Source organism: Trachemys scripta, chromosome 7, assembly GCF_013100865.1.
Source record: "Trachemys scripta elegans isolate TJP31775 chromosome 7, CAS_Tse_1.0, whole genome shotgun sequence".
NCBI lineage: Eukaryota > Metazoa > Chordata > Testudines > Emydidae > Trachemys > Trachemys scripta.
The window spans coordinates 82797551-82825061 of record NC_048304.1 but is presented as its reverse complement, the minus strand read 5'-3'; the positions used below and the strand labels follow the sequence as shown (position 1 = coordinate 82825061).

At 40.8% G+C, this 27511-nt stretch overlaps 1 protein-coding gene across 1 annotated transcript; it reads right to left on the bottom strand.

The window, feature by feature from the left end:
- Positions 1-27511, bottom strand: DDX21 (DExD-box helicase 21). The gene is made up of 15 exons (XM_034776295.1): positions 27334-27511; positions 25498-25773; positions 23896-23971; positions 20398-20576; positions 18066-18183; positions 16950-17135; positions 14620-14765; positions 14127-14276; positions 12655-12816; positions 6923-7042; positions 5632-5705; positions 3128-3287; positions 1811-1945; positions 1101-1145; positions 1-366 (listed from the first exon to the last, which is right to left on the bottom strand). Exons 1-15 carry the CDS (start codon positions 27424-27426, stop codon positions 175-177), a joined length of 2112 nt encoding a protein of 703 aa, XP_034632186.1. The 5' UTR covers positions 27427-27511; the 3' UTR covers positions 1-174.

Sequence of the window (27511 nt, the reverse complement as noted above, 5' to 3'; positions counted from 1 at the left end):
TTCTTTTAAAATGAACTTTATGTCATTTCAACAAGTAGATTTTGTTGCCATCCTCACTTACAGACAAGTGACTCGTTTAGCAAGTAACAAAAACAAACGGGAAAGTTCAAGAGATTTTAATTTCAATAAAGCAGGCATTATGTAGTCCCATAGCTACATCAACTGAATTAGTTACTAAAATGCTCTGTGAAAACTTCGTTTCTGGCCTCCGTTTTTGAATCTGTTATTTTTGTTAAAGCCACCGCCTCCTTGCCTCCCATTACTGAAGTTAGAGAAACCTCGGCCTGCTTCACGTGGAATTTCTTCTAGCTCAGGTAACTCCGTTGCTATGGACAGCTGCCAGCGTCTTGAATCTTGCCATTGCTCCTGATCAAACAAGTTTAATGCATTCATTTAAAGAAATCATGAAAACGTAGGAACTGAATTTGCATGCAAGAACATTCATAGAAGTTATTTCAAAACCAGCCTCATCCTCACCAAACTAGTTCATCAGATCCATCTTATGGACAAGGGTCAACATTAGTCTTTAAAACCCTTACAATTCACAGTCATGGGACAGAGGAGAGAATAACCACAGGGTAAGTTGGTTACTATTAATGCCCTCAGTTAGGGGGGTTGACAGCAGCCGAAAGGCCAAGACACAACGTAGAAAACAATGCAGGATTTTGTAAAGAAGAGGAAGGCAATGGACAGACAAGCAAAAAGTCAGAAGCAGCAAAATATGTTCAGTTAACAAGAACAGCAGGAAAGAGTATATTTTGTAATGAATATGCAGCCCTCTTCATGCACAAAAGTTTTGGACTCTCTGCATTAAACTGTAAGCCTTATACACCTCTACCCCGATATAACGCGACCCGATATAACACGGATTCGGATATAACGCGGTAAAGCAGTGCTCCGGGGGGGAAGGGGGGAGCTGTGCACTCTGGCAGATCAAAGCAAGTTCAATATAACGCAGTAAGATTTTTTGGCTCCCGAGGATAGCGTTATATCGGGGTAGAGGTGTACTACCATAGTCTAACCATATAAGTAGCAGCTACAGTATTTGGCTTAAATGACCCAAAAAGGATTCTAAAGGTCCTCCAGCAATAAGAACATACCTGTATACGATTTAGCTCAGCTGTACGGACATCAAAGCACACACCCTAAACACAACAGAGAGAATATTCATTTACTTTCCAAGCTGGCATCCAAAAAGAGAGACATTGGAACACTAACTTCAGATAACAGACTACATCTGAAACACTGCTTATTAATTCCAAGTAAGTATGAAGGTAACACCGTAGCAGAGTGCCTGCTCTATTTTGAGAGTGCCTTTATATTCTGTGGGAAATAAAAATTTTAGATGTGCCAAAAAATGAGGAATCAAATGCTTGGTGCTCACAGCAGCCCCACTTCCCTGAAGTAATGTATCTGTTCAAAGGTAGGGCATGAACTTCCTGCAATGCAACTTCTTTGTCAAAGCTCTTTGTGCAGGAGTCAAGTGACTCCACTGAGCCAAGTCCCTGAACTGCTGATTGCAAAGTATTTACAGATGAGTGTGAGCAATAAGAACTATTTGTCTATTTTATTGATGAAAGAGAAGCTATTTCAACCCATTAGTGTAACATGATGGGTTCCTATATGAAGTGAATTTCCTAACTTCTCTGTCATTGGATTACAATAGAGGCAAAATGTAGAAAAACAACCCTCCTCATAGACAACTTTGATGAGGTCATGGTAGAAGCCAACACCTGCATTAAAAGGAGAAGATGCCCTTAAATTCCCCAAATAAACCAAACATACAAAACAATAGGATAAACCATCTCACCATCTTTCCCTTGAGAAAACGCATTCTGATAACTTTATTGTCTATTTCATCACCAAGCTGTTCTTTTAGTCCTCGCCAAGCATAGCCAAGGTTGTGCATCTCTACCGAACATTGTAATGTCATTGTCACATAGCCCTTTAAAAAGAAACAGTGAAATGTGTTTACAATGAAGGACTAAACCAGACTGTGGCAGATTCCCTTACTAGTCCAAGGCCACCATTCCCTTACTAGTCCAATCTGTCGAATATTAATTCCTATATAAATCTTTGTGACTACTGTAAGTAGTCATTTAAGGCTCTACTGTTCTGTTAACAAGTAGGCTGTCTGGAATAAAGGCACCCTCCATTCACATGATAATAAAAGCCTTCAAGAGAAAATGAAGACTAGCTAGAAATACACATTGGTATCAGTCTTTAGACTGAATATATTTGTTGGAAGTGGGGGGGATCAGTTATTAGGTGCACATCAATATCCATTTATAAAATTACAAAAGGAAGAGACATGAGAACTTAGTACAGGCCAATATAAGGAATGGAAATCCAGATGGCAATGTAACAAGATGAAATCTACTGTACTGACTTCAAAACAGTTACCATCCAAAGATGAACTGGAGTTGGGTAGCCTCTGCCCATATCAAAGAAAGCTTTTTCTACAGGGTCTTTCCTGTAACAAGATACTCCCAGAGACTACCTGCTGGACTCTCTTTTTCCTTAAAATATGCTGGGACTTCATTTTCCAGAAAGACAGACTAAACCAGCAGAAACCATCCTATTGGCTCAAGAAACTTTACTGAAGTTTTCCATTATGGTATCACACTTTTCTGTAGTTAAGCTCTGAGACAATTTAGGGGTCCTTTTCTTAGTGCCGGTTAAAGCAAAATATACTAATTAGTTTCAAGTTCCTCTGTTTTCTGTACTATGCCACTAAGATTTGATTTTAGTTAAGAAAATTGGAATTTGATGCAAGGTCGACAATAGCTGCAGCTCAGGCACCTAGTTGGGAAAGCAACAAGGAAGCTCTGTTTGGACTGGGCTAACAACTTGAGAGTACCTCATTAAAGGAGAATGGAGGCAACAATCTCTATAACTAAACGGTGCCAGAAAGTGATGGTGAGGGCTAGTTTCAGACACAGGGAGCTGAAGGGCATCAGGCCTTGTTACACTTATTCAGTAAATTTGCAACACTGCTTACCATTCAATACATAATCTCTCTCTCTCTCTAAGATGGACAGAATATTTACCCCTCTCACAGAGGTGTTATGAGATTAGTTCATACAGTGCTCTGAGCACAGTAGTGACATGCAACATTATTATTTACCGCATCTGAGTTGAGCAAGGAACGCTGTTCAATGGAAGTAGCCCCAGAAATATGGGCTAGTGCTGCAGCCAGAGCTTCCACTGCCCCCTTTTCCTCTATCAGCCGCTGAGCTGATTGTTTGAAATAGTCGATGGCAGAAGGAGGAACGGAATCCAAAAACCTACGTATTTACAGCAAAGATTTGATAGGTCAATATACAGAAAGCCAACATTACAAAATTCAATTGTGTGAGAGAAATTTCATTAACTTGTTAAGACTAATTCAAAGGTTAAGGCCAAGAATTTCAGAAGTGGCTAGTTATTGTTGGGTGCTTCAATTTTTGTGCACCAATCTTGGGTATGTTCAAAGGGGCCTGATACTCTGCAAGTGGCAAGTCCCCATCCTCTGATAATCCCGCCTCCTTAAGGTGTCTCCCAGTTTGGCACCCAAACAGTCACTTGGAAAATCTTGAGCTAATCACCCAAGAGAAGGCTATAACATATGCAGAGAGTGACCTTTGCCCCAAGAATACTCTGTATTGCCAGTAAAGCTGATTCCCTCCTTTTATGCTCCACACAGAAGATCATGTAGTGACCATCATTTCATTACGAGCAATAAATAGATCCCTGTTTAGCGTCTATCAATGGCCTTTTGTAGCACACCACAATGTCACTGATGAGCTGAGCAAAGTACTTCCCACTCCCAGAGGAGGCTGCTTCAACATACTGACACTTACCACTGACACATGGAGCGAAGCTGGGGGAGGGAAGGGGGAGGGGTTAAACCTGCATCTCCAACACGGCAGTGCATACCAATAGCTCACTAGGCAAATGGTTCTCAACCTCTTCCATGCTGGAACTCCCAGTCCCATTTAGCAACATGGGAAGAGCATGGTGGTCACAACCCCAGATCAAGCCTCTCAAGTTATATTATTAAACTTCTGCTAATCTCAGACTGAACAAATATTTCTAAATCATACTACACTGGCAAAGTCTATTCTTGATATACAGCAAATACATACTATTAGACTGTATTCAAGGAAATTCTTAGAAATATAAAATGTTATACCTAATCATCTTAATTAAGAGTCATAGATATTACATTTAGAAAGGGCCTATTTGGCTGGCTAGGCGATCCTATCGCTGCAGTTATTGATGGATACAGGAGACCTCAGTTACATAGGTGCAGCGATCACTGACTTCAGTGACTGTTGTAGATGCACAAATGAAGGCTGATTTGGGTCCAAACTTACAAGTATCAGATATGTATGTTCAAGAACGTCAGATTTGACACTGACTAGTGGTAAACCACCTCTCTCTTGTATGAAAATGATGTATGGAAAGCATCAACACATCACTCGCAAACACGCAGGGGAAAAAGTTTTCAAGACAGCGAAGTAGGGGCGTGAATGGGGGAAGGGGGCGGTGGGGTTTCCAAGCATGGGCATGGACCCCACCAATTATTATCTCTCTTGGGAAAACTTCTCTGGTTCCAGGAGAAGAGAAAGCTCCTCCGGCACCAGGGCAGGGGCACCATTTAGGGAGGGTAGAGGAGGGTATCTGTCATCCCCCCCTCCATCCCCACTTCGAACTGGATGTCTGCTCGCAGTGCACACCCAGGCAGAGCTCTCAGCTGCAGTGCTGAGCAGCCAGATTCCCTCCTCCAGGAGTCGCGTTCTCCGGAGCTCATCCACCCCACCCTCTTCTCTGCCTCCACCAATCAGCAGCTGAGATGATATGGTGCAAAAATCCTCCTAATCAATAGTAGAGGGTCAGTGAACAGAGTTTCTGGGGGTGGTGCAGGCAAGGAAGGGATCAGTCGAGGGGGGAGCACAGGGTTCCCAGAGGTGAGGGTGGGTAGGAGAAGGGAGCACAGGGTCCCCAGTGGGGCCCCAGGGCGAGAGCAAGCGCCTCCAGTCCTGGCAGGAGCACAGAATGTGCCCCCCCCTCCCCGCGAAGGGGGTAAAATTTTTATTCCTGTGCACGCCCCTGAAGGGAAGCATGAGGAAAATGCCACCTGGAAGCGATTTCCACCAACTAGGTGTTAGATGTGTACAAAGCTAGGGCTGAAGCTGAACAGAGTGAAAACAGCAACACTAATAATGAATCTGATACGAAATGCAGAGTGTGAGCTGCAACAGACACATTAACTAAAAGGCTACTCTAGTTATACTAAATATAGTAACAATTCTTAAAAATCAATAGCAACAGCTAGGAATTAGTCAGTTTCCCTATACGTAAGTAATTTTCTATTCCATTACTTGTCGTTAGGTTTGATAGGTTATAACTGAAAGTTACTTTTAACAACATATATTTTTAAAAAGGACATTTTGCTGTGTGAGGGGCTTACTGCTAATATCTTACTAAAATCAGACAGCGTACATATGTAAGGCAACTGATTTTATAAGAGACAAATGTATGACTGTATATGTAACAGGACTGAGTCTTACATCTCCATATTGGCATCAATATTTTTCTTCTACAAGTTCAAGACATCTTGTAACTGTGGACAGATAATGAACTTACCTGATAGCATCTTTACTGGAGGCTTTAATTATATCTGTTGCTGTAGGCACACCTACACGCTTAAATGTAATGCCCTGAAATTGAGAAGAGAAAATGAATTACAGCTCAAGGTCTTTTCCCTACATTACTCAACAGAACCAAATTCTCGTCAAGTTCTGTTTCCAAGGCCACCATTCCCTTACTAGTCCTAAGCAGGAAATCCTTTGTTCAATCTTTATTTAACCATGATAATTTAAAAACTATAAAAAGCCTCTCTTGTATAAAATAGAACACATTAAAATTATTCTTATCTTTGTTCATGTGTGGGTACCTGTGACATGATCACATATTTGAATCAAAGCCATTAGAAACAGAAAAGACTCATTAGATCAGAGTCTAGCCCCACAACACAAGACGTATCAGATTTAGACATAACAACGATCTTCGCCAAAAGCCAGTATAATAGTTTGTGCAATGTCAATGGATTGACACTGAAAACAATTTAATCCTACAGAGCAAGAGTATTTAATCCTCAAAGGAAACTGAAAACATGAGAGACAGAATTAAGCCAGGGAACTGAGACAATAGTTGGTTCAAGGCTCTACTTTTATTGTGTAATTTTTACCTCTTTCCATTAAACACTCCTGAAGTAAGTAAAGTTCTAAGATGAATGTTTAATACATGCCAAAAAGAAAGAACCTAGGGTTCAAAATTCTCTGTTTAGCCTTCAGCAGCTAATGACACCCTGAAACAGAACAAGAAATGCAAAAAGTGGGATTTCTACCATCTAATCTTTGTAAGGATTACACAACTCTAAATGCAAGCCTCGGCAGATAAGTGAAACAGGAGAGGATTTTCAAGTATTTCATTTTAATTTGTAAATTTAAAAGCCTGCATATTACTGATTCAGTACCTTCAATGCTTTGACATTGTTTTCAGAACAGCCTTTCAAGTTCTCCTTTAAAGATAGATTTTTGTAGTACACAGAAAGAGATTGTGGAATGATTACATGTTATCAGACACCAACTGCTACAAGTATATACAAGAAATTTCACATGAACAAGCCTTGGCAAAGTTATATTTGAAAGGATATTCAAAGTTATATTTGAATAGGAAAACCTGCAGAAGACAACACAGCACAGTACATAAAAACTTTTCAAAGACTAGTATTACCATTTTAGGCCCTGCCTATTTCCGGGTTGGAACCGTGTAGCCTTACACAGCACTTGACTGAATATATGCGCACACTGTATTTTTAGATGTTCAATGACTGATTAAGCAAAACAAACCCCAAAGAAAGCTAGACTGTTACCGCTTTTTGTTCTACGTGTCTTAATTGATCTTCTTCCTTTCGCTGATAAAAACAGATACACATTCCAGTCCGTCCAGCTCTTCCTGTGCGCCCAGATCGATGGATATATGAATCCACATCCTTTAAAATGAAAATTAACATAAACAGTTTTTTAAAATTAAAAGGCCTAAAAGGTTTTACAAAACATCTAGAAATTTTAAAAGCATTCTAGATCGTTTTTATAAAAACGAGCTCCCTTATTCCTGCTGTATAAAGAGGTTTTTGTAGGAGGGTTATCATAACAGGTTTAACTATCCAAAAAGATAGTAAACATTAAAAAAAAACAAAAAAAGCAAGGTTCAAATAAAGAGGTAAGTGTCTAGCCAAAAGAGGAATAACAAAACCCAATGCAACCAATCTTGCAACATCAGAAAACAAATCTGATTCGCCCAATGCAAATAGTCTGTGTGAAATACAAGGTTTCACAGAGGGATGCTCTATTGTGCTCTCGGAAGTCTGTTTGGAAATGAAGTGACCCTCCTGACTGCCACAAAGAAGAAATAAAACCCTGGAGGAGAAGAGTAACACCAGATTCAGGTAAAAGACTGGAAGTATCATAAACTTAAATGACTTTATCAATACATTAGAAGCAAGAGGAAGATCAAGGACAGGGTAGGCCCACTGCTCAGTTAGGAGGGAGAAACAGTAAGAGGAAACACAGTAAAATCCCAAATTAAGAAACACAGTAAAAGAACTAAAAAAGAGCCACCGTGGTTTAACAACCATGTAAAAGAAGCAGTGAGGGATAAAAAGACTTCCTTTAAAACATGGAAGTCAAATCCTAGTGAGGCAAATAGGAAGGAGCATAAACACTGCCAAATTAACTGCAAGAATGTAATAAGAAAAGCCAAAGAGGAGTTTGAAGAACAGCTAGCCAAAAACTCCAAAGGTAATAACAAAATGTTTTTTAAGTATATCAGAAGCAGGAAGCCTGCTAAACAACCAGTGGGGCACCTTGATGATAGAGATACAAAAGGAGCGCTTAAAGACGATAAAGTCATTGCGGAGAAACTAAATGGATTCTTTGCTTCAGTCTTCACGGCTGAGGATGTTAGGGAGATTCCCAAACCTGAGCCAGCTTTTGTAGGTGACAAATCTGAGGAACTGTCACAGACTGAAGTGTCACTAGAGGTTTTGGAATTAATTGATAAACTTAACAGTAACAAGTCACCGGGACCAGATAGCATTCATCCAAGGGTTCTGAAAGAACTCAAATGTGAAGTTGTGGAACTATTAACTAAGGTTTGTAACCTGTCCTTTAAATTGGCTTCTGTACCCAATGACTGGAAGTTAGCCAACGTAACACCAATATTTAAAAAGGGCTCTAGAGGCGATCCCAGCAATTACAGACCGGTAAGTCTAACGTCGGTTCCGGGCAAATTAGTCGAAACAATAGTTAAGAATAAAATTGTCAGACACATAGAAAAACAAACTGTTGAGCAATAGTCAACATGGTTTCTGTAAAGGGAAATCGTGTCTTACTAATCTATTAGAGTTCTTTGAAGGGGTTAGCAAACATGTGGACAAGGGGGATCCGGTGGACATAGTGTACTTAGATTTCCAGAGGGTCCTGTGGCACCTTTAAGACTAACAGAAGTATTGGAGCATAAGCTTTCGTGGGTGAATGCCCACTTCATCAGTATGCTCCAATACTTGTGTTAGTCTTAAAGGTGCCACAGAACCCTCTGTTGCTTTTTACAGATTCAGACTAACCCGGCTACCCCTCTGATACTTAGATTTCCAGAAAGTCTTTGACAAGGTCCCTCACCAAAGGCTCTTACATAAATTAAGCTGTCATGGGATAAAAGGGAAGGTCCTTTCATGGATTGAGAACTGGTTAAAAGACAGGGAACAAAGGGTAGGAATTAATGGTAAATTCTCAGAATGGAGAGTGGTAACGAGTGGTGTTCCCCAGGGGTCAGTCCTCAGACCAATCCTATTCAACTTATTCATAAATGATCTGGAGAAAGGGGTAAACAGTGAGGTGGCAAAGTTTGCAGATGATACTAAACTGCTCAAGATAGTTAAGACCAAAGCAGACTGTGACAAAAAGATCTCACAAAACTAAGTGATTGGGCAACAAAATGGCAAATGAAATTTAATGTGGATAAATGTAAAGTAATGCACATTGGAAAAAATGACCCCAACTATACATACAATATGATGGGGGCTAATTTAGCTACAACAAGTCAGGAAAAAGATCTTGGAGTCATCGTGGATAGTTCTCTGAAGATGTCCACGCAGTGTGCAGAGGCGGTCAAAAAAGCAAACAGGATGTTAGGAATTATTAAAAAGGGGATAGAGAATAAGACAGAGACTATATTATTGCCCTTATATAAATCGATGGTACGCCTGCATCTCGAATACTGCATACAGATGCGGTCTCCTCATCTCAAAAAAGATATACTAGCATTAGAAAAGGTTCAGAAAAGGGCAACTAAAATGATTAGGTGTTTGGAACGGGTCCCATATGAGGAGAGATTAAAGAGGCTAGGAATCTTCAGCTTGGAAAAGAGGAGACTAAGGGGGGATATGATAGAGGTATATAAAATCATGAGTCATGTGGAGAAAGTGGATAAGGAAAAGTTATTTACTTATTCCCGTAATACAAGAACTAGGGGTCACCAAATGAAATGAATAGGCAGCAGGTTTAAAACAAATACAAGGAAGTTCTTCTTCATGCAGCGCACAGTCAACTTGTGGAAGTCCTTACCTGAGGAGGTTGTGAAGGCTAGGACTATAACAGCGTTTAAAAGAGAACTGGATTAATTCATGGTGGTTAAGTCCATGAATGGCTATTAGCCAGGATGGGTAAAGAATGGTGTCCCTACCCTCTGTTTGTCAGAGGATGGAGATGGGTGGCAGGAGAGAGATCACTTGATCATTGCCTGTTAGGTCCACTCCCTCAGGGGCACCTGGCATTGGCCACTGTTGATAGACAGGATATTGGGCTAGATGGACCTTTGGTCTGACCCGGTACGGCCGTTCTTATGTTTTTATGTATGTTCTTATGAAACTTGGAAATGGCAGAGATGCTCAATGACTTCTTTGTTTCGGTCTTCACCAAGAAGTCTGAAGGAATGCCTAACATAGTGAATGCTAATGGGAAGGGGGTAGGTTTGGAAGATAAAATAAAAAAAGAACAAGTTAAAAATCACTTAGAAAAGTTAGATGCCTACAAGTCACCAGGGCCTGATGAAATGTATCCTAGAATACTCAAGGACCTAATAGAGGAGGTATCTGAGCCTCTAGCTATTACAGGGGTTGGCAACCTACAGCACGCGTGCCAAACATGGCACGCGAGCCGATTCTGAGTGGCACGCTGCTGCCCACTGAGAGGAGGAGGAGGGGCCAGAATGCACCACGCTGTGGGAAGAAGGGGGAGGGGGAAGCTTGGCTGCAGCAGGATCAAGCTTCTGCCTCCTGCCCACGCAGGGGAGAGCACTGGGGAGGGGGTCCCGGCCCCCCGCCCCACTCAGCCCCCCGCTCTCCCCTGCGGGGGGCAGGAGGCAGAAGCTTGGTCCTGCAGCAGCCAAGCTTCCCCCTCCCCCTTCTTCCCACAACGTGGTGCATTCCGGCCCTTCCTCCTCCCAGAGGAGCAGAGCCAAGGGCAGCCTGCTGGCTGCTCTGTAGAGCAGGCAGAGAGAGGTAGGGACGGGCCTGGGGGAAGGGGGTGGAACAGGTCATATCCCTCCCAGCCCCCTGCCATTAGCCGCTCAGGGCAGGGGGCTGGGAGCACCCCCCCGAACCGAGCACCCCAGCCCTCTGCCCTGACGCCCCCCACACACACTCAGCCTTCTGCCCTGCACCTCCACACACACCCCAGCCCTCTGCCCTGACCTCGAGTCTCCCCCCACACCCAGCCCTCTGCCCTGAACCCCCGAACCAGTGGGCTGAGCAGGCTGGCAGCATAAGATAGGCATTTTAATTTAATTTTAAATGAAGCTACTTAAACATTTTGAAAACCTTGTTTACTTTACATACAACACTTAGTTTAGTTATATAATATACACTTAGAGAGAGACCCCTTCTAAAAAAACGTTAAAATGTATTACCGGCACGCGAAACCTTAAAGTGAATAAATGAAGACTCGGCACACCACTTCGGAAAGGTTGCCTACCCCTGAGCTATTATCTTTGGAAAATCATGGGAGACAGGAGAGATTCCAGAAGACTGGAAAAGGGCAAATATAGTGCCCATTTATAAAAAGGGAAATAAAAACAACCCAGGAAACTACAGACCAGTTAGTTTAACTTCTGTGCCAGGGAAGATAAGGAAATCATCTGCAAACACTTGGAAGGTGGTAAGGTGATAGGGAATAGCCAGCATGGATTTGTAAAGAACAAATCATGTCAAACCAATCTGATAGCTTTTTTTGACAGGATAACGAGTCTTGTGCATAAGTGAGAAGCGGTAGTTGTGGTATACCTAGACTTTAGTAAGGCATTTGATATGGTCTCGCATGATATTCTTATCAATAAACTAGGCAAATACAACTTAGATGGGGCTACTATAAGGTGGGTGCATAACTGGCTGGATAACCGTACTCAGAGAGTAGTTATTAATGGTTCCCTATCCTACTGGAAAGGTATAACCAGTGGGGTTCCGCAGGGGTCTGTTTTGGGACCGGCTCTGTTCAATATCTTCATCAACGACTTAGATATCGGCATAGAAAGTATGCTTATTAAGTTTGCAGATGATACCAAACTGGGAGGGATTGCAACTGCTTTGTAGGATAGGGTCATAATTCAAAATGATCTGGACAAATTGGAGAAATGCTCTGAGGTAAACAGGATGAAGTTTAACAAAGACAAATGCAAAGTGCTCCACTTAGGAAGGAACAATCAGTTTTACACATACAGAATGGGAAGAGACTGTCTAGAAAGAAGTACGGCAGAAAGGGATCTAGGGGTTATAGTGGACCAGAAGCTAAATATGAGTCAACAGTGTGATGCTGTTGCAAAAAAAGCAAACATGATTCTGGGATGCATTAACAGGTGTGTGGTGACCAAGACATGAGAAGTCATTCTTCCGCTCTACTCTGCGCTGGTTAGGCCTCAACTGGAGTATTGTGTCCAGTTCTGGGCACCGCATTTCAAGAAAGATGTGGAGAAACTGGAGAGGGTACAGAGAAGAGCAACAAGAATGATTAAAGGTCTTGAGAATATGACCTATGAAGGAAGGCTGAAAGAACTGGGTTTGTTTAGTTTGGAAAAGAGAAGACAGAGGGGACATGATAGCAGTTTTCAGGTATCTAAAAGGATGTCATAAGGAGGAAGGAGAAAATTTGTTCATCTTAGCCTCTAAGGATAGAACAAGAAGCAATGGGCATAAACTGCAGCAAGGGAGGTTTAGGTTGGACATTAGGAAAAAGTTCCTAACTGTCAGGGTGGTTAAACACTGGAATAAACTGCCTAGGGAGGTTGTGGAATCTCCATCTCTGGAGATATTTAAGAGTAGGTTAGATAAATGTCTATCAGGGATGGTCTAGACAGTATTTAGTCCTGCCATGAGGGCGGGTGACTGGACTCAATGACCTCTTGAGGTCCTTTCCAGCCCTAGAACCTATGAATAAAGGATTCATACAATCTGATATTTCACTGGAAAAATACATGGAATTCAAAATAGATTTAGAAATATTGAAAAAGGGCTTCAGAAGATATAATATTCAAAAAAGCATACCCGTTTCTTACCTTTGGGGGTGAACTCTGTATGACCAGGTCAACTTCAGGGATATCTAAACCACGGGCAGCTACATTGGTTGCAACCAAAACTTCAAATGCTCCATTTCTGAAACCCTTTAACGTGATCTCTCTCTGTTTCTGTGGAATGTCACCATGCAATGACTGGGCATCCTGTTAGAAGAACAAATCATTAAGACTTCATCCAACACAGGTATCTATAAAGCAGCAACCCAATGACAACGGTAGCACAATTTGCTGTTCCTCACAACCCCAAACACTGTTCACAGCAGTAGATAGGACCAACTGTGGTGCTACATGCTTTACAGGCGATATGAAGACAAGACCTGATCCTGATTTCACTTTCACTGGTGTAACTCAGGAGTAATTCCACTGAAGATACAAAAATTTAAAATAGAACACCAGTATGAGATGAGAATCAAGACCAAGTTCCCTGCCCAGAAGAGCTCCCCACAGGCAAGGGAGAATATGGAACAAAGTTGTCAGCAACATGGCCAAGCCCAACTGACAAGTCTGAACTGTCTCTGGTATTTGCAAGAAAAGAGGTGGTGCCTAAATTTGTCTAATGGGGAAGAGATCAGGATCTAGAAGTGGGAATTCTCAATACAGTATGCAAAAGCAGAATTTATTAAATACAACACAGATGTTCACACTCACCTAGCCTCAAAGGGTTAATATTAGCATAAAAATCACAAGTGTTTGTGTGTGCCACTCCACAACCTTGTTAAAGTTATTAGCATATTTAGCTGGTTTACTGTTAATGAACTACACAGAATCTCTACATGCACAAGTAGGAGAGAAAAAAGCAAGCCCACAGAACTAAGCATGTCTAGCCTGTACATTTAACTTAATACTAAATATATCTGCACTTCCCCAATTCCCTCTTTTCCTTGATTTTAACATTCAACATCAAAACAATATTTGCTCTGTAAGAATCCAGGATTATTATTCATCATGGGTAAATTTCATCTATGTGCAGAAGGCCTGCTCAATATACTCTACAAGGCCTGAATTAATGGCTCAAGAAGTTGGTTTTTTTTAAGAGGGTGAGTAGGCCTTTCAGTTTTAGGGTAAATGTCATAATATGTTTATAGGATACCCTGTATCCCAAATACTCATTATTCAGATGATGCATGGTTGTAAGAATCAGGAATCCAAACAGCTCTGATGTCTATTCCATTATTATTTCTTATTGTATAGTGTCAGCAATGTGTTTTGCATTGTACAAATCACAAAAAATAAAGTTCCTGTCTCCAAGGATCTTGCAGCCAAAAAGAAGTTATCATCGTTATGGTCAAGGAGAAACCTGCAGCTTTCTGAAATGTCTAAAAAAATGGCCTTGTTGACAAAACACGAAGTCTACAACCATAAAATTCTATTTGTATGGCTGCGCTCCCATCTTCATTTCAGGAACTTCTAGCCTTGATGTTTACAACCATGACTACCTTTTCAGACATCAATACCTGTTTAATAGAAGCATTCAGGGCCAGTTCATTTGCATCCTTTTTAGTCTCACAAAATATGATGGTCCGTCCATGACTGCCACTGTAAACCTGAATGACATCCCCAATAACTGCTGCTCTCTGAGACCAGTGACACTCTATAGCCAAATGCTGTTAGGGAAAGAAAATATGTCTATGTTATATCTGCTGTAATTCAGCAGGATATCAGCTAAACTTCTTTACACAAAGACAACATTATGATTAAAAAAATCCTCTAAAATATTTAGGTTTTTATTTAAAGTAAATAAAAAAACCCTAAAACAAAACAAAAATATTGGTTTTCCAACATAAAATTGTTTTTTCAAAAAGCTTTATGTTCATTTTAATCACTGCCAAAAGAAAATTAAGCTTTAGTTACTGTAATATCATACCTTTTGAAGGTCAGAACCATAACCCATGTTATCCATACTATGTATCCCTAGCACCTATACTACTCAGTAACAAAACTACTTACCTCTACAGTCATAGCCGTCTTTTGAGTCTTCTTTCCAATAAGGTCAATCTGTTCATATCCGGATTTCATGTATTTTTTAGCCACATCATACACCCAGTGTGGACAAGTTGCAGAAAACAGCAGTGTTTGGGGATTGTCTTCAGAATCTTTGAAACAACACATCACTATCAATAATCCAAGTAGTATTACAACATAAGAACTGACGTTTCATTACAGATTCCATGTTATGACGACTAGTTATAAAGCAATAAGCAACCGAGGGTCCTGTGGCACCTTTAAGACTAACAGAAGTATTGGGAGCATAAGCTTTCGTGGGTAAGAACCTCACTTCTTCAAATGCAAAAAATTGATCAAGTATCAACAAGACCAAAACTGCTCCCCATTTAAGCAATAGCATTTAAGCAATAGCAAAATTCCCAATATTTGAATCAGAGCAAGATAAAAGGAGGAACTCAACTGATGGTTTACTATTATTTTCAGCATGACGCTCAACACATTCACTATATTATCATGCAACACAGACTTGATGCCCTATTCCAAATAAGACAGCTTAACATTCAGTAGCTGTCACTGCAAAATGCACAGCCTATTCTTATAGATCCCTCAGGACCAACAAGCATTGGAACAGAGATGCAGGTGACCTCTAGGTAGTCCACCCTCTATCAATGCAAATCATTTTCTACAACATATGTATGAAATGTAGCCTATCACATAAATCAGCTTTTACTGTGACAATTGTAAAAAAGATTCTGGAGGAAATCCTGGCAATTACAGACCAATAAACCTAACTTCAATACCAGGCAAACTGGTTAAAACTATAGTAAAGAATAGAATTATCAGACACACAGGTAAACACAAGTTGTTGGAGAAAAGTCAACATGCCTTCTGTAAAGAGAAATCATGCCTCACCAATCTATTAGAATTCTATGAGATGGTCAACAAACATGTGGACAAGGGTGGTCATGGGATAAGAGGGAAGGGATCATTAACTGGTTAAAAGATGGGAAACAAAGGGTAGGAATAAATGATCAGTTTTCAGAATGGAGAGGGGTAAATAGTGGTGTCCCCTACAGATCTGTACCGGGACCAGTGCAGTTCAACATAGTCATAAATGATCCAGAGATAGGGTAAACAGTGAGGTGCAAAAATGTGCAGACAATATAAAATTATTCAAGATAGTTAAGTCCAAAACAGACTGTGAAGAGTTACAAAGTGGTCTCACAAAACTGGGTAACAGGGAAACAAAATGGCAGATGAAATTCAATGTTGATAAATGCAAAGTAATGCACATTGGAAAACAATCTCAACTACACATACAAAATGATGGGGTCTAAATTAGCTATTATCACTCAAGAAAGATCTTGGAGTCATTGTGGATGCTTCTCTGAAAACATCTGCTCAATATGCAGCAGCAGTCAAAAAATTTAACAATGTTGGGAACCATTAGTACAGGGATAGGTAAGACAGAAAATATCATGATGCACTATATCAATCCATGGCATGCCCACTCCTCAAATACTGCGTGCAATTCTGGTCGCCCCATTTAAAAAAAAATATTAGAAGTGGAACATGTACAGCGAAGTGCAACAAAAATGAGTAATGGTAACTGTTACATACCCTATGGACAAGAGATTAAAAAGAATGGGACTGTTCAGCTTGAAAAAGAGACAAGTAAGGGGGGATATGATGGAAGTCTATAAAATCATGAATGGTGTGGAGAAAGTGAATCAGGAAGTGTTATTTACCTCTTCACATAACACAAGAACCAGGGGTCACTCAATGAAATTAATAGGAAGCAGGTTAAAAAAAAAAAGAAGGAAGTACTTCTTCACACAACACATAGTTAACCTTTGGAACTCATTGCCAGAGGATATTGTGAAGGCCAAAAGTATAACTGGGCTCAAAAAAGAACTAGATAAGTTCATGGGTCCATCAACAGCTATTAGTCAAGATGGTTATGGATGCAACACCGTGCTTAGAGTGCTCCTAGCCTCTGACTGCCAGAGGTTGGAAATGGATGACAGGGGATGGATCACTCAATAACTGCCTGTTTTGTACATGCCCTCTGAAGCACCTCTCACTGGTCACTGTCGAAAGACAGGATACTGGGCTAGATGGACCTTTGGTTTGATCCCGTGTGGCCATTCTTTTGTTCTTATATTTCCTAGTGCTTTGACCATGTCAGTTTCAAATATTTCAGTTAATAAGGCTTCCACCATTTCCTTCAAAAAAGTATTCCAATATATACACACACACATATACATACACACACTTATATATCAGAAAAATTTTCTTAGACAATGCAATACTCACATAAATTCAGTATTTACCTTTTTTGTAAGCAAATGATAGAATTTCCTCCACTTGTTCAGCAAAGCCCATGTCCAACATTTGATCAACTTCATCCAAAACAACATGCTTCACATTGGAAAGGTCCAGCTTGCCATTCTGAAGGTGGTCTTTAATTCGTCCGGGAGTCCCAACTAAGATGTCAATGCCGTTTTTAATATGTTCAACTGGAACAAAGGGCAGCAAAACAGCACATATGTAAGAATGCTTAGAGATCACAGAATTTCTAGGGCTGGTAAACTACTATCAATTTACAGTAATACTTCTAATACCGTAATACTCTAGGTAGTTAACGCCCTAACCTTTCACTTTTGGAGACAGGATTAAATCAGTTTAGGTCACAAGTAAAAGGAGTCTGGCGGTGATCTGTGGCTTTCTATAAGGACTGCTATCCTAAAACCAGAACTGATAACTTAATGAGAATGCCCAAAATATTCATTTTCATTCAATTCGCATTTAACACCATCAGGACTTCATCATAATTTACAGTCTCTCTTCTCCCAGTTGAGTTCCCACTTTGTCACTTTTTTATTTAAAAATAAATAAATAAATATCCAATCATTTCTTCTGCCGTTCTTGCTGTCACTCTACAGTGCTGATGTCAAGTGGCAAGTTCAAGGCTGAGCTCCTTAACATACTCTCCAATTACGTTAGAGGTATCTGAGCCACAAACTACTGAAGCTGAAAGCAACATTACAAGATGGCAGGGACAAATGAATAGACAAGAACTGGATTGATTTGTTCAGTTTCACTACCCTCTAAACTGGAACACCATCACTTGGGAGTTTAAAATGAGCACTGTGCTTTCCTTGGACAGTCATCTGGCCCTAGCGTTCATACACTCAGGAACAAGATTATTTCTTTATAAATTTAAAAGAAATGTTATAACCTTTGAAGAAAATAAATTATACATTTCGATAGAGATCCCCTGGGATTCTTTTAGTAGAGATGGAGCCAACTTGAACTGCCTTTTCTTTTTAAAATAATTTCAGTTTTTTACTGAAGTGAAACCTTAAGGAAAATAGCCAGTTTTATTCCCTGAATGATTCTCATGAAACAAGAGTGGATATCAAAGCAACTTCTAAACATGTACTTACTTTGTCCATTGTATGGCGTTCCTCCATAAAAACAAGCCACTGTGAGTTTCTTTGTGACATCCTTAAAGTCCCTGGCTACCTGGATTGCCAGCTCTCTCGTTGGCGCAAGAACTAGCACCTGGACAGAATGATAAACCGTCAGAAATGCAGCCACTTGGTGATTGGTACCAAATTCCCCACCCTATCAGGTAAGTTGTGCTGCAAAGTTGATCTGACACTGCCCCCTTGAATTTTCTCCTGTTAGTAGTCACCTGTGGTTTTATGCCACATTCATCACAATGGTATCCAAGTTCCTGCTCATCATTCAGATCACACTCTCAGCCAGAAGGAAATTGGTACATCATGGCTTTCATAAACAGTATGAACAAGCAGAACAGGCATCACTTTCTCCAACCTAGCACTGATATTGACTTGGGAGCCACAATGAGCTATCCAGTGCTATGGACCTCAAAGAAAGCTTGGGTCAAAGCTGGCAGAACCCAGATTTATGCAATACTGAAAGCTGATCTGACCCCTTCCACTAATCTTGGTCACAGAGCAAATCAAAGGAGAGCCCCCTGCAATTGTATGGGTCACATGTCCCACAGAATGGGTTAGATAAAGTGCCTCACACTTACATGAACCTTTACTTTTAAATTTACTATTCATTTATTTGCTCAGGTTATTAGTTGAAATTTCTTAGTTATCCAGTGTTAATTCTTGCTGTTATAGTTTTTTTGCTATGTCAATTTTGTTGCTATCAGATTTCAAGGATACGTAGGTTAGCATAACCAGGTTTTAAGCACCAAGAATACGATTAATAAAAACAGTTACTCTGGTATCATTGCTAAATGACAGTGTACAGAAAATAGAATTAGAGAGATCTCTCTAGGATTTCCGGATCCTTCAGAAGTATGGTGCAGACCATTCTTTTTGCCTCATTTTCCTCCCCAACATTAAGGAGGATGAAGTAAGGCCGACTAAACGTTTAGCAATAGTTACACCATAGTTATGCCTTGAATTATATAATACACCTAATGAAGCCTTTTAAAAATGTAACTTTCATTGATATTTCTTGCCTAACAGCAGTGTTTCTGTTACATACTTCGCACTTATTTAGGAGTCTGAAATACTTTAAAACACTAGTAATTAATTCTCAAACACTTCTGAAAGAGAGGTAAGTGTCTGACTCATAATACAGACCAAGAAATTGATGCAAAGAGGTCAAGTGACTTGCCCAAGGCTACACAAATCAGCAACAGAAATGGGATTATAAAATCAGGAATTTCTGACTCCCAATCCTGTATTCATTTATCTAGATCAGGTTGCCTCATTGTTCCTGACTGGCAACCAGATTTAACAGCTGAGGACAGCACAATTAAGATAGTCCAAAAAGAACTGTTCACTATAAGATAGCTCTCTAAATCTATATATTTTCTAAAATTATGACGACGACCAAGGCACAGTTCAGTATTAAAGGACAAAAATGTGCATGAACCAAAATTTTGGGATAACAAGAGAGCTGCTATTTAATTTATTTTAAATAAAACACTGACGTTTGAAGCACTCTAGTGAGCGATCACTCTCCCCACCTCCCAAATGAATTGCAATTGTTAGCCTATAAGAGTTAAAAGATATTTTCAAGAATATTATTCACCGGTTGATACTCTTTCAGACAATATTATATACTGTTTACTCTAAAGGCAGGGCAGAAGGATGAAAGAGATGTGTTTTTATTCCACAACCGCAACGAAGGTGGTTGGTCTAACTATAAACAGACCAAACTTGACAATACCCCTTTATAGCGCATTATGAGTTAAATCACCTGCTTAAATAGAAGCATAAAGAACATTTATGCCAGGACTTGAAATCATAACTTAAGCTGTCCCAATGTGGAGGGAAAAAGCAAGTATCATCCTGGAGTTTATATGCAGAGGCAAGAATGATTTGGGATAACACCAGTTTGCTGGTCTGCTTCATTTTTATGAGTAGGACAGGTATCAAACCATACAAGAAACCTGCTCACTAGGCAGCTAAGAGCAGAATGTTTGTATATGCTCATATGAATACAGCAGATAGGCTGAAAAGAGGGAAGGCATATTACACAATGAATGCAATCACAAAGAATCACGAAGCCATGTATTTTGTCATCATTAGGATACTACGAAGAAACATCATTTTGTAAACCTTATTTTGAAGAATGTGTTCCAGGATCAGAAGGAACATTTAAAAAAGCGAGTAAGTGGGAAGAAAGAAGGTGATATTTTTAATAAGAACCAAAAACAATTATAAAATCACTTTCAAATATTGCCATAATTTAAGCCATCAGTGAACCCTTAAGTGGCTAAATTACCTTTGGCGTGCGGCCTCTCTTCCTCTCTAGTGTGTCTCCCTGAAGTTTTTCAATCAAAGGAACAGCAAAAGAAAACGTTTTCCCAGTTCCAGTTCGAGCCTGAGCGATCACATCTTTGCCATCATATATGGGCTGGAAGGTCTTTGCTTGCACAGAAAACAGGTACTTTACTCCTCGAGCTGCAAGACAGTTCCATATACCTTTATTAAAAGGTGCTGTGAACCCACAATGGGCTGAGATAGACACCTGAAAGCCCTTTTGTATGATAATGAAAAGCAAACCAATTTCATGAGACAGATCATGGCAAATCCTACATCTGACAGTGGGTGCAAACAGTAAATACACATTTGTTTTCATTTTTATTATACTTGGCAAAGCATTTTTTTATCTTTTTCTGGGAGCAAGATTTGATATCTGGGGTAAACAACTATTTTTTGCTATGTCTGGTACAGAAAGCAACAGTACATGCAACTGATTTTGATATCAGTCAAGGTTGTGGGATTTTTTTGTTTTTAAACACAGACGCACATTAAAACTTGGAGAAGTTTGAAAGATGCTGTACAAAGAGGAAAACATTAGGGTGGGTAAAAACTGGCCAGTAGTATATACAAATTATTAATGGTGTGACTTCAGAACAAAGAAAGTTTAAAATGGATTCCTGTGCGTTGCTTTAAACTCTACTAATACTCAATGATCAAAATAGCGTGAACTCCATTGTGATTAAATTCACAGAGTATACTAATCTAGGATAGCAGAATGCCAGAGAGAAGAGATCAAAACTGCCAAATGATCTAAAAGTTGAGATAGATGATGAGTTATAAATTTGATTTAATAAAGATAATTTAAATACAAAATGGAATAGTTTTTCAGAAAATAGTATACAGAAACAGATACGAAGTTACAGTAGACAATATAAGTGACAACCTCACAACATAATGCTAATGAGAGGAGAAAAAAAGTAGGGCTGTCGATTAACTCAAAAAAATTAATTGTGACTAATCACACTATTAAACAATAGAATACCAATTGAAATTTATTAAATATGTGTGGATGTTTTTCTACATTTTCAAATATATTGATTTCTATTACAAGACGGAATACAAAGTGCTCACTTTATGTTATTATTTTTATTACAAATATTTGTACTGTAAAAATGATAAAAGAAATCGTATCTTTCAATTCACCTCATACAAGTACTGTAGTGCAGTCTCTTTATCGCGAAAGCGTAACTTACAAATGTAGATTATTCTTGTTACATAACTGCACTCAAAAACAAAACAATGTAAAACTTTAGAGCCTACAAGTCCACTCAGTCCTACTTCTTGTTTAGCTCAGACAAACAAGTTTGTTTACATTTGCGGGAAATACTGCTTGCCTGCTTCTTATTTATGTCACCTGAAAGTGAGAACAGGCGTTCGCATGGCACTTTTGTAGCTGGCTTTGCAAGATATTTACGTGCCAGATATGCTAAACATTCATATGCCCCTTCATGCTTCAGCCACCGTTCTGGAGGACATGCTTCCATGCTAATGATGCTCATTAAAAAAATAATGCATTAATTAAATTTGTGACTGAACTCCTTGGGGGAGAACTGTATGTCTCCTGTTCTGTTTTACCTGCATTCTGCCATATATTTCATGTTATAGCAGTTTCGGATGATGACCCAGAACATATTGTTTTAAGAATACTTCCACAGCAGATTTGACAAAACGCACAGAACATACCAATGTGAGATATCTAAAAATAGGTACAGCACTCAATCCAAGGTTTAAGAATTTGAAGTGCTGTTCAAAATCCGTGAGGGATGAGGTGTGGCGCATGTTTTCAGAAGTCTTAAAATAGCAACACTCAGATGCGGAAACCACAGAACCCGAACCACCAAAAAAGAAAATCAATCTTCGGCTGGTGGCATCTGACTCAGATGATGAAAATGAATATGCATCAGTCTGCTCTGCTTTGGATCGTTATCGAGCAGAACCCATCATCAGCATGGATGCATGTCCTCTGGAATGGTGGTTGAAGCATTAAGGGACATATGAATCTTTAGCGCATCTGGCACATAAATATCTTGTGACACCAGCTACAACAGTGCCATGCGAATGCCTATTCTCACTTTCAGGTGACATTGTAAACAAGAAGTGGGCAGCATTATCTCCTGCAAATTGTAACCAGACTTGTTTGTCTGAGTAATTGGCTGAAGTAAGACTGAGTGGACGTATAGGCTCTAAAGTTTTACATTGTTTTATTTTTGAATGCAGGGTTTTTTTTTGTAAAAATTCTACATTTGTAAGTTCAACTTTCATGATAAAGAGATTGCACTACAGTACTGGTCTTAGGCGAATTGAAAAATACCATTTCTTTTGTGCAAATATTTGTAATAAAAAATAAAGTGAACACTGTACACTTTGTATTGTGTGTTGTAATTGAAATCAATATATCTGAAAATATAAAAAACCATACTAAAATATTTAAATAAATGGTATTATATTATTAACAGCGCGATTAATCACAAATATTTTTTTTAATTGCACGATTAATCTTTTTAATCGCTTGACAGCCCTAAAAACAAACAACTGTCTTCTCACAGTTTATATCTAGAAACAACTGTATCACAGAAGAAATAATTCTGCCTTGATGAGACTGCACTTGAAATCATGTAAATGTGAAACCCTCATTAATGGGAGCAAAGGTGCCTAGTGGTTACAGTGGGGTGCGAGAGTCAGGCCTTCTGGTTTCCATCCCTGCTTGTGTCACTAACACAGAATGGCTTTGGGCAAATTACAGTTAACTCCTCACTTAACATTGTAGTTATGTTCCTGAAAAAAGCAACTTTAAGTGAAATGATGTTAAACGAATCCAATTTTCCCATAATATTTAATGTAAATGCGGAGGGGGGGATGGGGGGAGTGTTAGGTTACAAGGACATTTTTTGGGGGCAGACAAAAGGCATTATATACTGTACTGTGGTTGGGAAGTGCCCCTGGCTTAACCCACACAGACACAGCCCACTGCAGGCAAGGACGCTAGGAAGCACCTTTGCAGCAGCCGCTTCCTCTGAGAAGAGCAGGCACTGACTTTGCTGGGGGATGCTCCAGGCCCGCCTCCTCCTGTCCCCGCTCCACTCCAGGCCCACTTCTTCCCACCCCCACTCCACCTCCTCCCAGGAGCAGCTGCATCCCCGCTCCTTCCCCGCCCCACATCCCCAAAAAGTCCTAAGCGCTGGGAGGGAGGGGGAGAGGAGGCGGAGAAGAGGAACTTATGCAATGCTCCCTTGTAAAGTCACTGCTATTCCACAGAATCTTACAAGCAGTGGACAGAGCAGGTAGCCAAACAACATTATAAGGGAGCACTGCACAACTTTAAACGAGCAGCGACGTAACTTTGAAACAACGTTAAGCAGGAGGACGTTAAGTGAGGAGTTACTGTATTTAAAAAGATACTTGCGATCTATTTGGAACCCATCTTTTTGTTAGTAAATTTTTTCTCCACAGAAGTTACCTTTAAGAAGCTCAGTTGTTTCTTTGGAGATAGAGAAATTAGAGAAGGCACCTTCTCTCTCCTCTTCTGTCAGCTGCTGTTAAATTAAAATTAAGCAGCAGATTAGGCATAAGGAGACAATCAGTTTACTATACTACTCAGTTCCACAACATTTTAACCGAAAAAAAAAAAAACCTCTTCTCCAGAACAGTCTCACCCATGATCCTCTGTGTACATGGGGGAAAAGGAGACCCTCAAAGTCATCTTACAACCTTGATAAATGCAGGGCAACCACCTTTGGCCCCTGCACCTCAGGCTGCTATTACATTGTGTATATACACTTGGCATTAAAAGGAATGTCTATTTTGGACTATTTGTGTTCCTTTTGCTAATTAATATTTTTTAACTCACCCCTGGAAAACATTAGAAAATTGTTAAGCCAAATGCAGAACAAACAAAAACAAACACATTCACTATTAGCATATATTATCCAGTAAAGAACATTTCTGGATGATGGAACTTTCTCAGAGATTTTGCAAATAAACATTTTAATTTAAATTATCCACTAAATTGACTGATTTGAAATTAGCTACCCAACTTCTGCTACAGAAACTGAAAACAAACTACAGGTGATCTACAAAAACACTCTACTATGGACATATACTTCCCTATGTAACAAGCAATAAATAGAAGAGCGGCAAGACCCAGAAATATATACAAGCGGTGAACTCAGTGAGCAAGGTTTCTCTGAAACTTGTCAACAAGACTCTGATCAAACAGAAAAGAGCAACTGAAAGCACTCCATGCTCATTCCCATAAGTGGCATGCTCTCTTTTTGTAATACTCCTTTCTCAGCCTGATGCATTAAATCAGATTAATGTCAGATATTTTCTGGCATGGAGGTTGTGGGCTTGTCTAGACAGGAAAATTTACTGTCTTAATTATACCAGCGTAACTCCAAGTGCACACTCTTATTCCAGAATAAGATACAACTACATTGAGATATACCAGTATGATCATGTCAGTAAATGTACCTGTGTAAACAAACCATATATATCCTTCCTTGGCAGGAGATGGATTTACAGATCAATGGTGAGATTTCCCCCTTGCATTTTGACCCCTTTATGCAGGGCAAAGGGGTCCAAAAGCCCTGGACCTGGCATGGGGAGAATTGTTTCCAGAGCAAGTACTGAGGAATACAGCCATAAACTGACTTATGAGGACCCATTTGTAAACCCTGGTAGAGATGGGGGTGAGGGGGAGAGGGCAACGTGGACTGTACAGCACTGCAGAGATTCTTGGCAGAGCTGCTGCCTACAGTCAGCTGGGGACAGGCTGTACCGTAGGCAGCCCAAGGTACATCAGGGCTGCTCCACCCACCAGAGCAGACCAGAAACAAGAGAGCTTAGAGGTGATTAAACTTAAAGCCACTTTAGCAACCCCTCCTCCTGGATTGTGAATTCTGTGCTGCGCCTCTTATAGGTAGAGCACAGAATCTATTATCCTCTGCTAGGACCAGGGATGATACACAAGATATTTCCTAGCAGTGCTGAGCACTTCCACCAAGCAAGACTGGTAGATTACATTTTTAAAGCAGGTAAAATTCAGTGTTTCAGTGTGTACCTTTACTGGCTCTTGGTCACTGTCATATTCCGCACTTGATGCTTCGCTGGAATTACACTGAGCTTTTGAGTGGACAACACCATTGCTTATGGACGAGGATTTCACCTTGTCCTCTGGGCTGTTTTCTTCAATCTCTCGATCCACTTTTTCTTTAACTTCTTTCTTCTTTTTGGGTTTAGGAGGCTCAAGGTCATCTTCAGATAGCTCATTTTCCTCTGTTTGGGATTTCAGCTCCTTGGATTTATTGCGGCGTTTAGATTTCTTCTCCTTTTTATCCTTCAGAGAGAAAACATCATCAAACAGAAAAGGACAAAAAAGTCTAAGTCTATAAAGAAAAGTAAAAGGTCTTTAAGACTTTTTGTCTGTGATGCCTGATCTTCTTCAGGGAGAGCAGGATTCCTTTGTCATCAGAATCTCTCCAGCAGGGTCATACCCCATTTTAATTAAACCACCCTCTATTGCAAGAGGATTTTCAGTCACAGTTAGATTACTTGAGGACTGATACTGAATAATAAGTATTGAATATGAGGAGAACCAGATTCTTCCTAGGCTAACAGTGGATGAATTAGTGTCATATGCACCTACCTGTTTACTCACTCATGATTACCATATGTAAATATTTGTATGACAGAAGCCCCTAGAGGCCCCAAATGAGTTTGGAACTCTATTTTATTAGGCACTGTACAGGCACATCTTTCTTATCCCAAAGTACGTACAATCAAAACAGACACCACAGACAAAGGATGGGAGGGGAAACAGGCAGGAAGTGATGTGATTTGCCCAATCTCATGCAGCAGATTAATGGCAGTGTCAGGAACAGAACTCTCTACTGAGTCCCAGTCTAATGCCCTATCCTATCCACTGGACCAAGATATTAAACCAAATCTTGAGCTTCTAGACACTGACATTTAGAGATCTCCATTTCACACAGACATTTGGGATGGGTTGGGATTAGTATGTATAAATGTGCTATAACCAAACTGAGAACACATTATAATCTGAAAGGACGGTATGTTTACACTGCAGCTGAAGAGATGTGATGACCAGCATCAGTAGACAGACTCACACTAGCAGTGCTCAAACTAACGCTCTGAAAATAGCAGCCTGGACATTGGGGCACAGGCGATGGCTTATGCTAGCTGTCCCAGTCCAAGCCCTGGCTCTGAGCTCAGGTGGCTGGCTAGCACAAGCCACTGTCCATGCCACAAGGACCACACTGCTGTTTATAGAGCTCTACTTAGAGCAGAGCTAACCCGAGCGATTCTACCCTCGCTGGGAATCACATCTCCCAGCTGCAGTACACATATACCCTAGAAGTCTCCATATAGCGCTGGAAACTGTTAACTCATCCAGGCGCCAGACACCTTCCGGGGATGGAGGCAGGGCGTGCTCGGTGGAGCCCCTCTGGCTAGAGAACACACACGCCCTGTGTCTAGCACAGCCCAGGGCTGGCACCTTTCTCGTCCCCTGATAGATTGACAAGCGGGCAGAAATGCGGCAGACCATCGGGATGGCAGCTTGGCGGGCGCCGCTGATGGTTCAGCGGCAAACGAGCGGTGCCGACGTCTCCGCTCACTCAGCCCGGCGGTACCCACAGCCGCTATCAGGAGGCGAGGCGCCCACGTGGCGCAGCAATGGAGGCCAAGCGGCGAATAGCACGAGGAGCCTCCGGCACAGCACGTGTCTGTGCGGGGACCCCCGGGCTCGGTTCTCCCTCCGGCAGGCGGGGATCGGGCCCCACCCAGCCGGCTGCTCGCGCCCCCGCACCCAGCACGCCCGGGGATCCCGGGTTAGGTGGCGTCTCTTTCCCGACATTTCCGTCTCCACCGCCGGTACCTTGTGCTTCCTCCTCCGGCCCGCCCGGGCGGCCTCGCCTTCCAGGGCGGTCTCAGGCTCGCTGTCGGCTGCAAGGAGGGCGGCTGCGGGCATTTCCTCCGGCTGTTCCCCGTGGAGCTCGGGCACGGAGCCGCTGCGCTGGTCGGCGGCCGCGGTGAAAGGAACGAGCCCCGCCCCG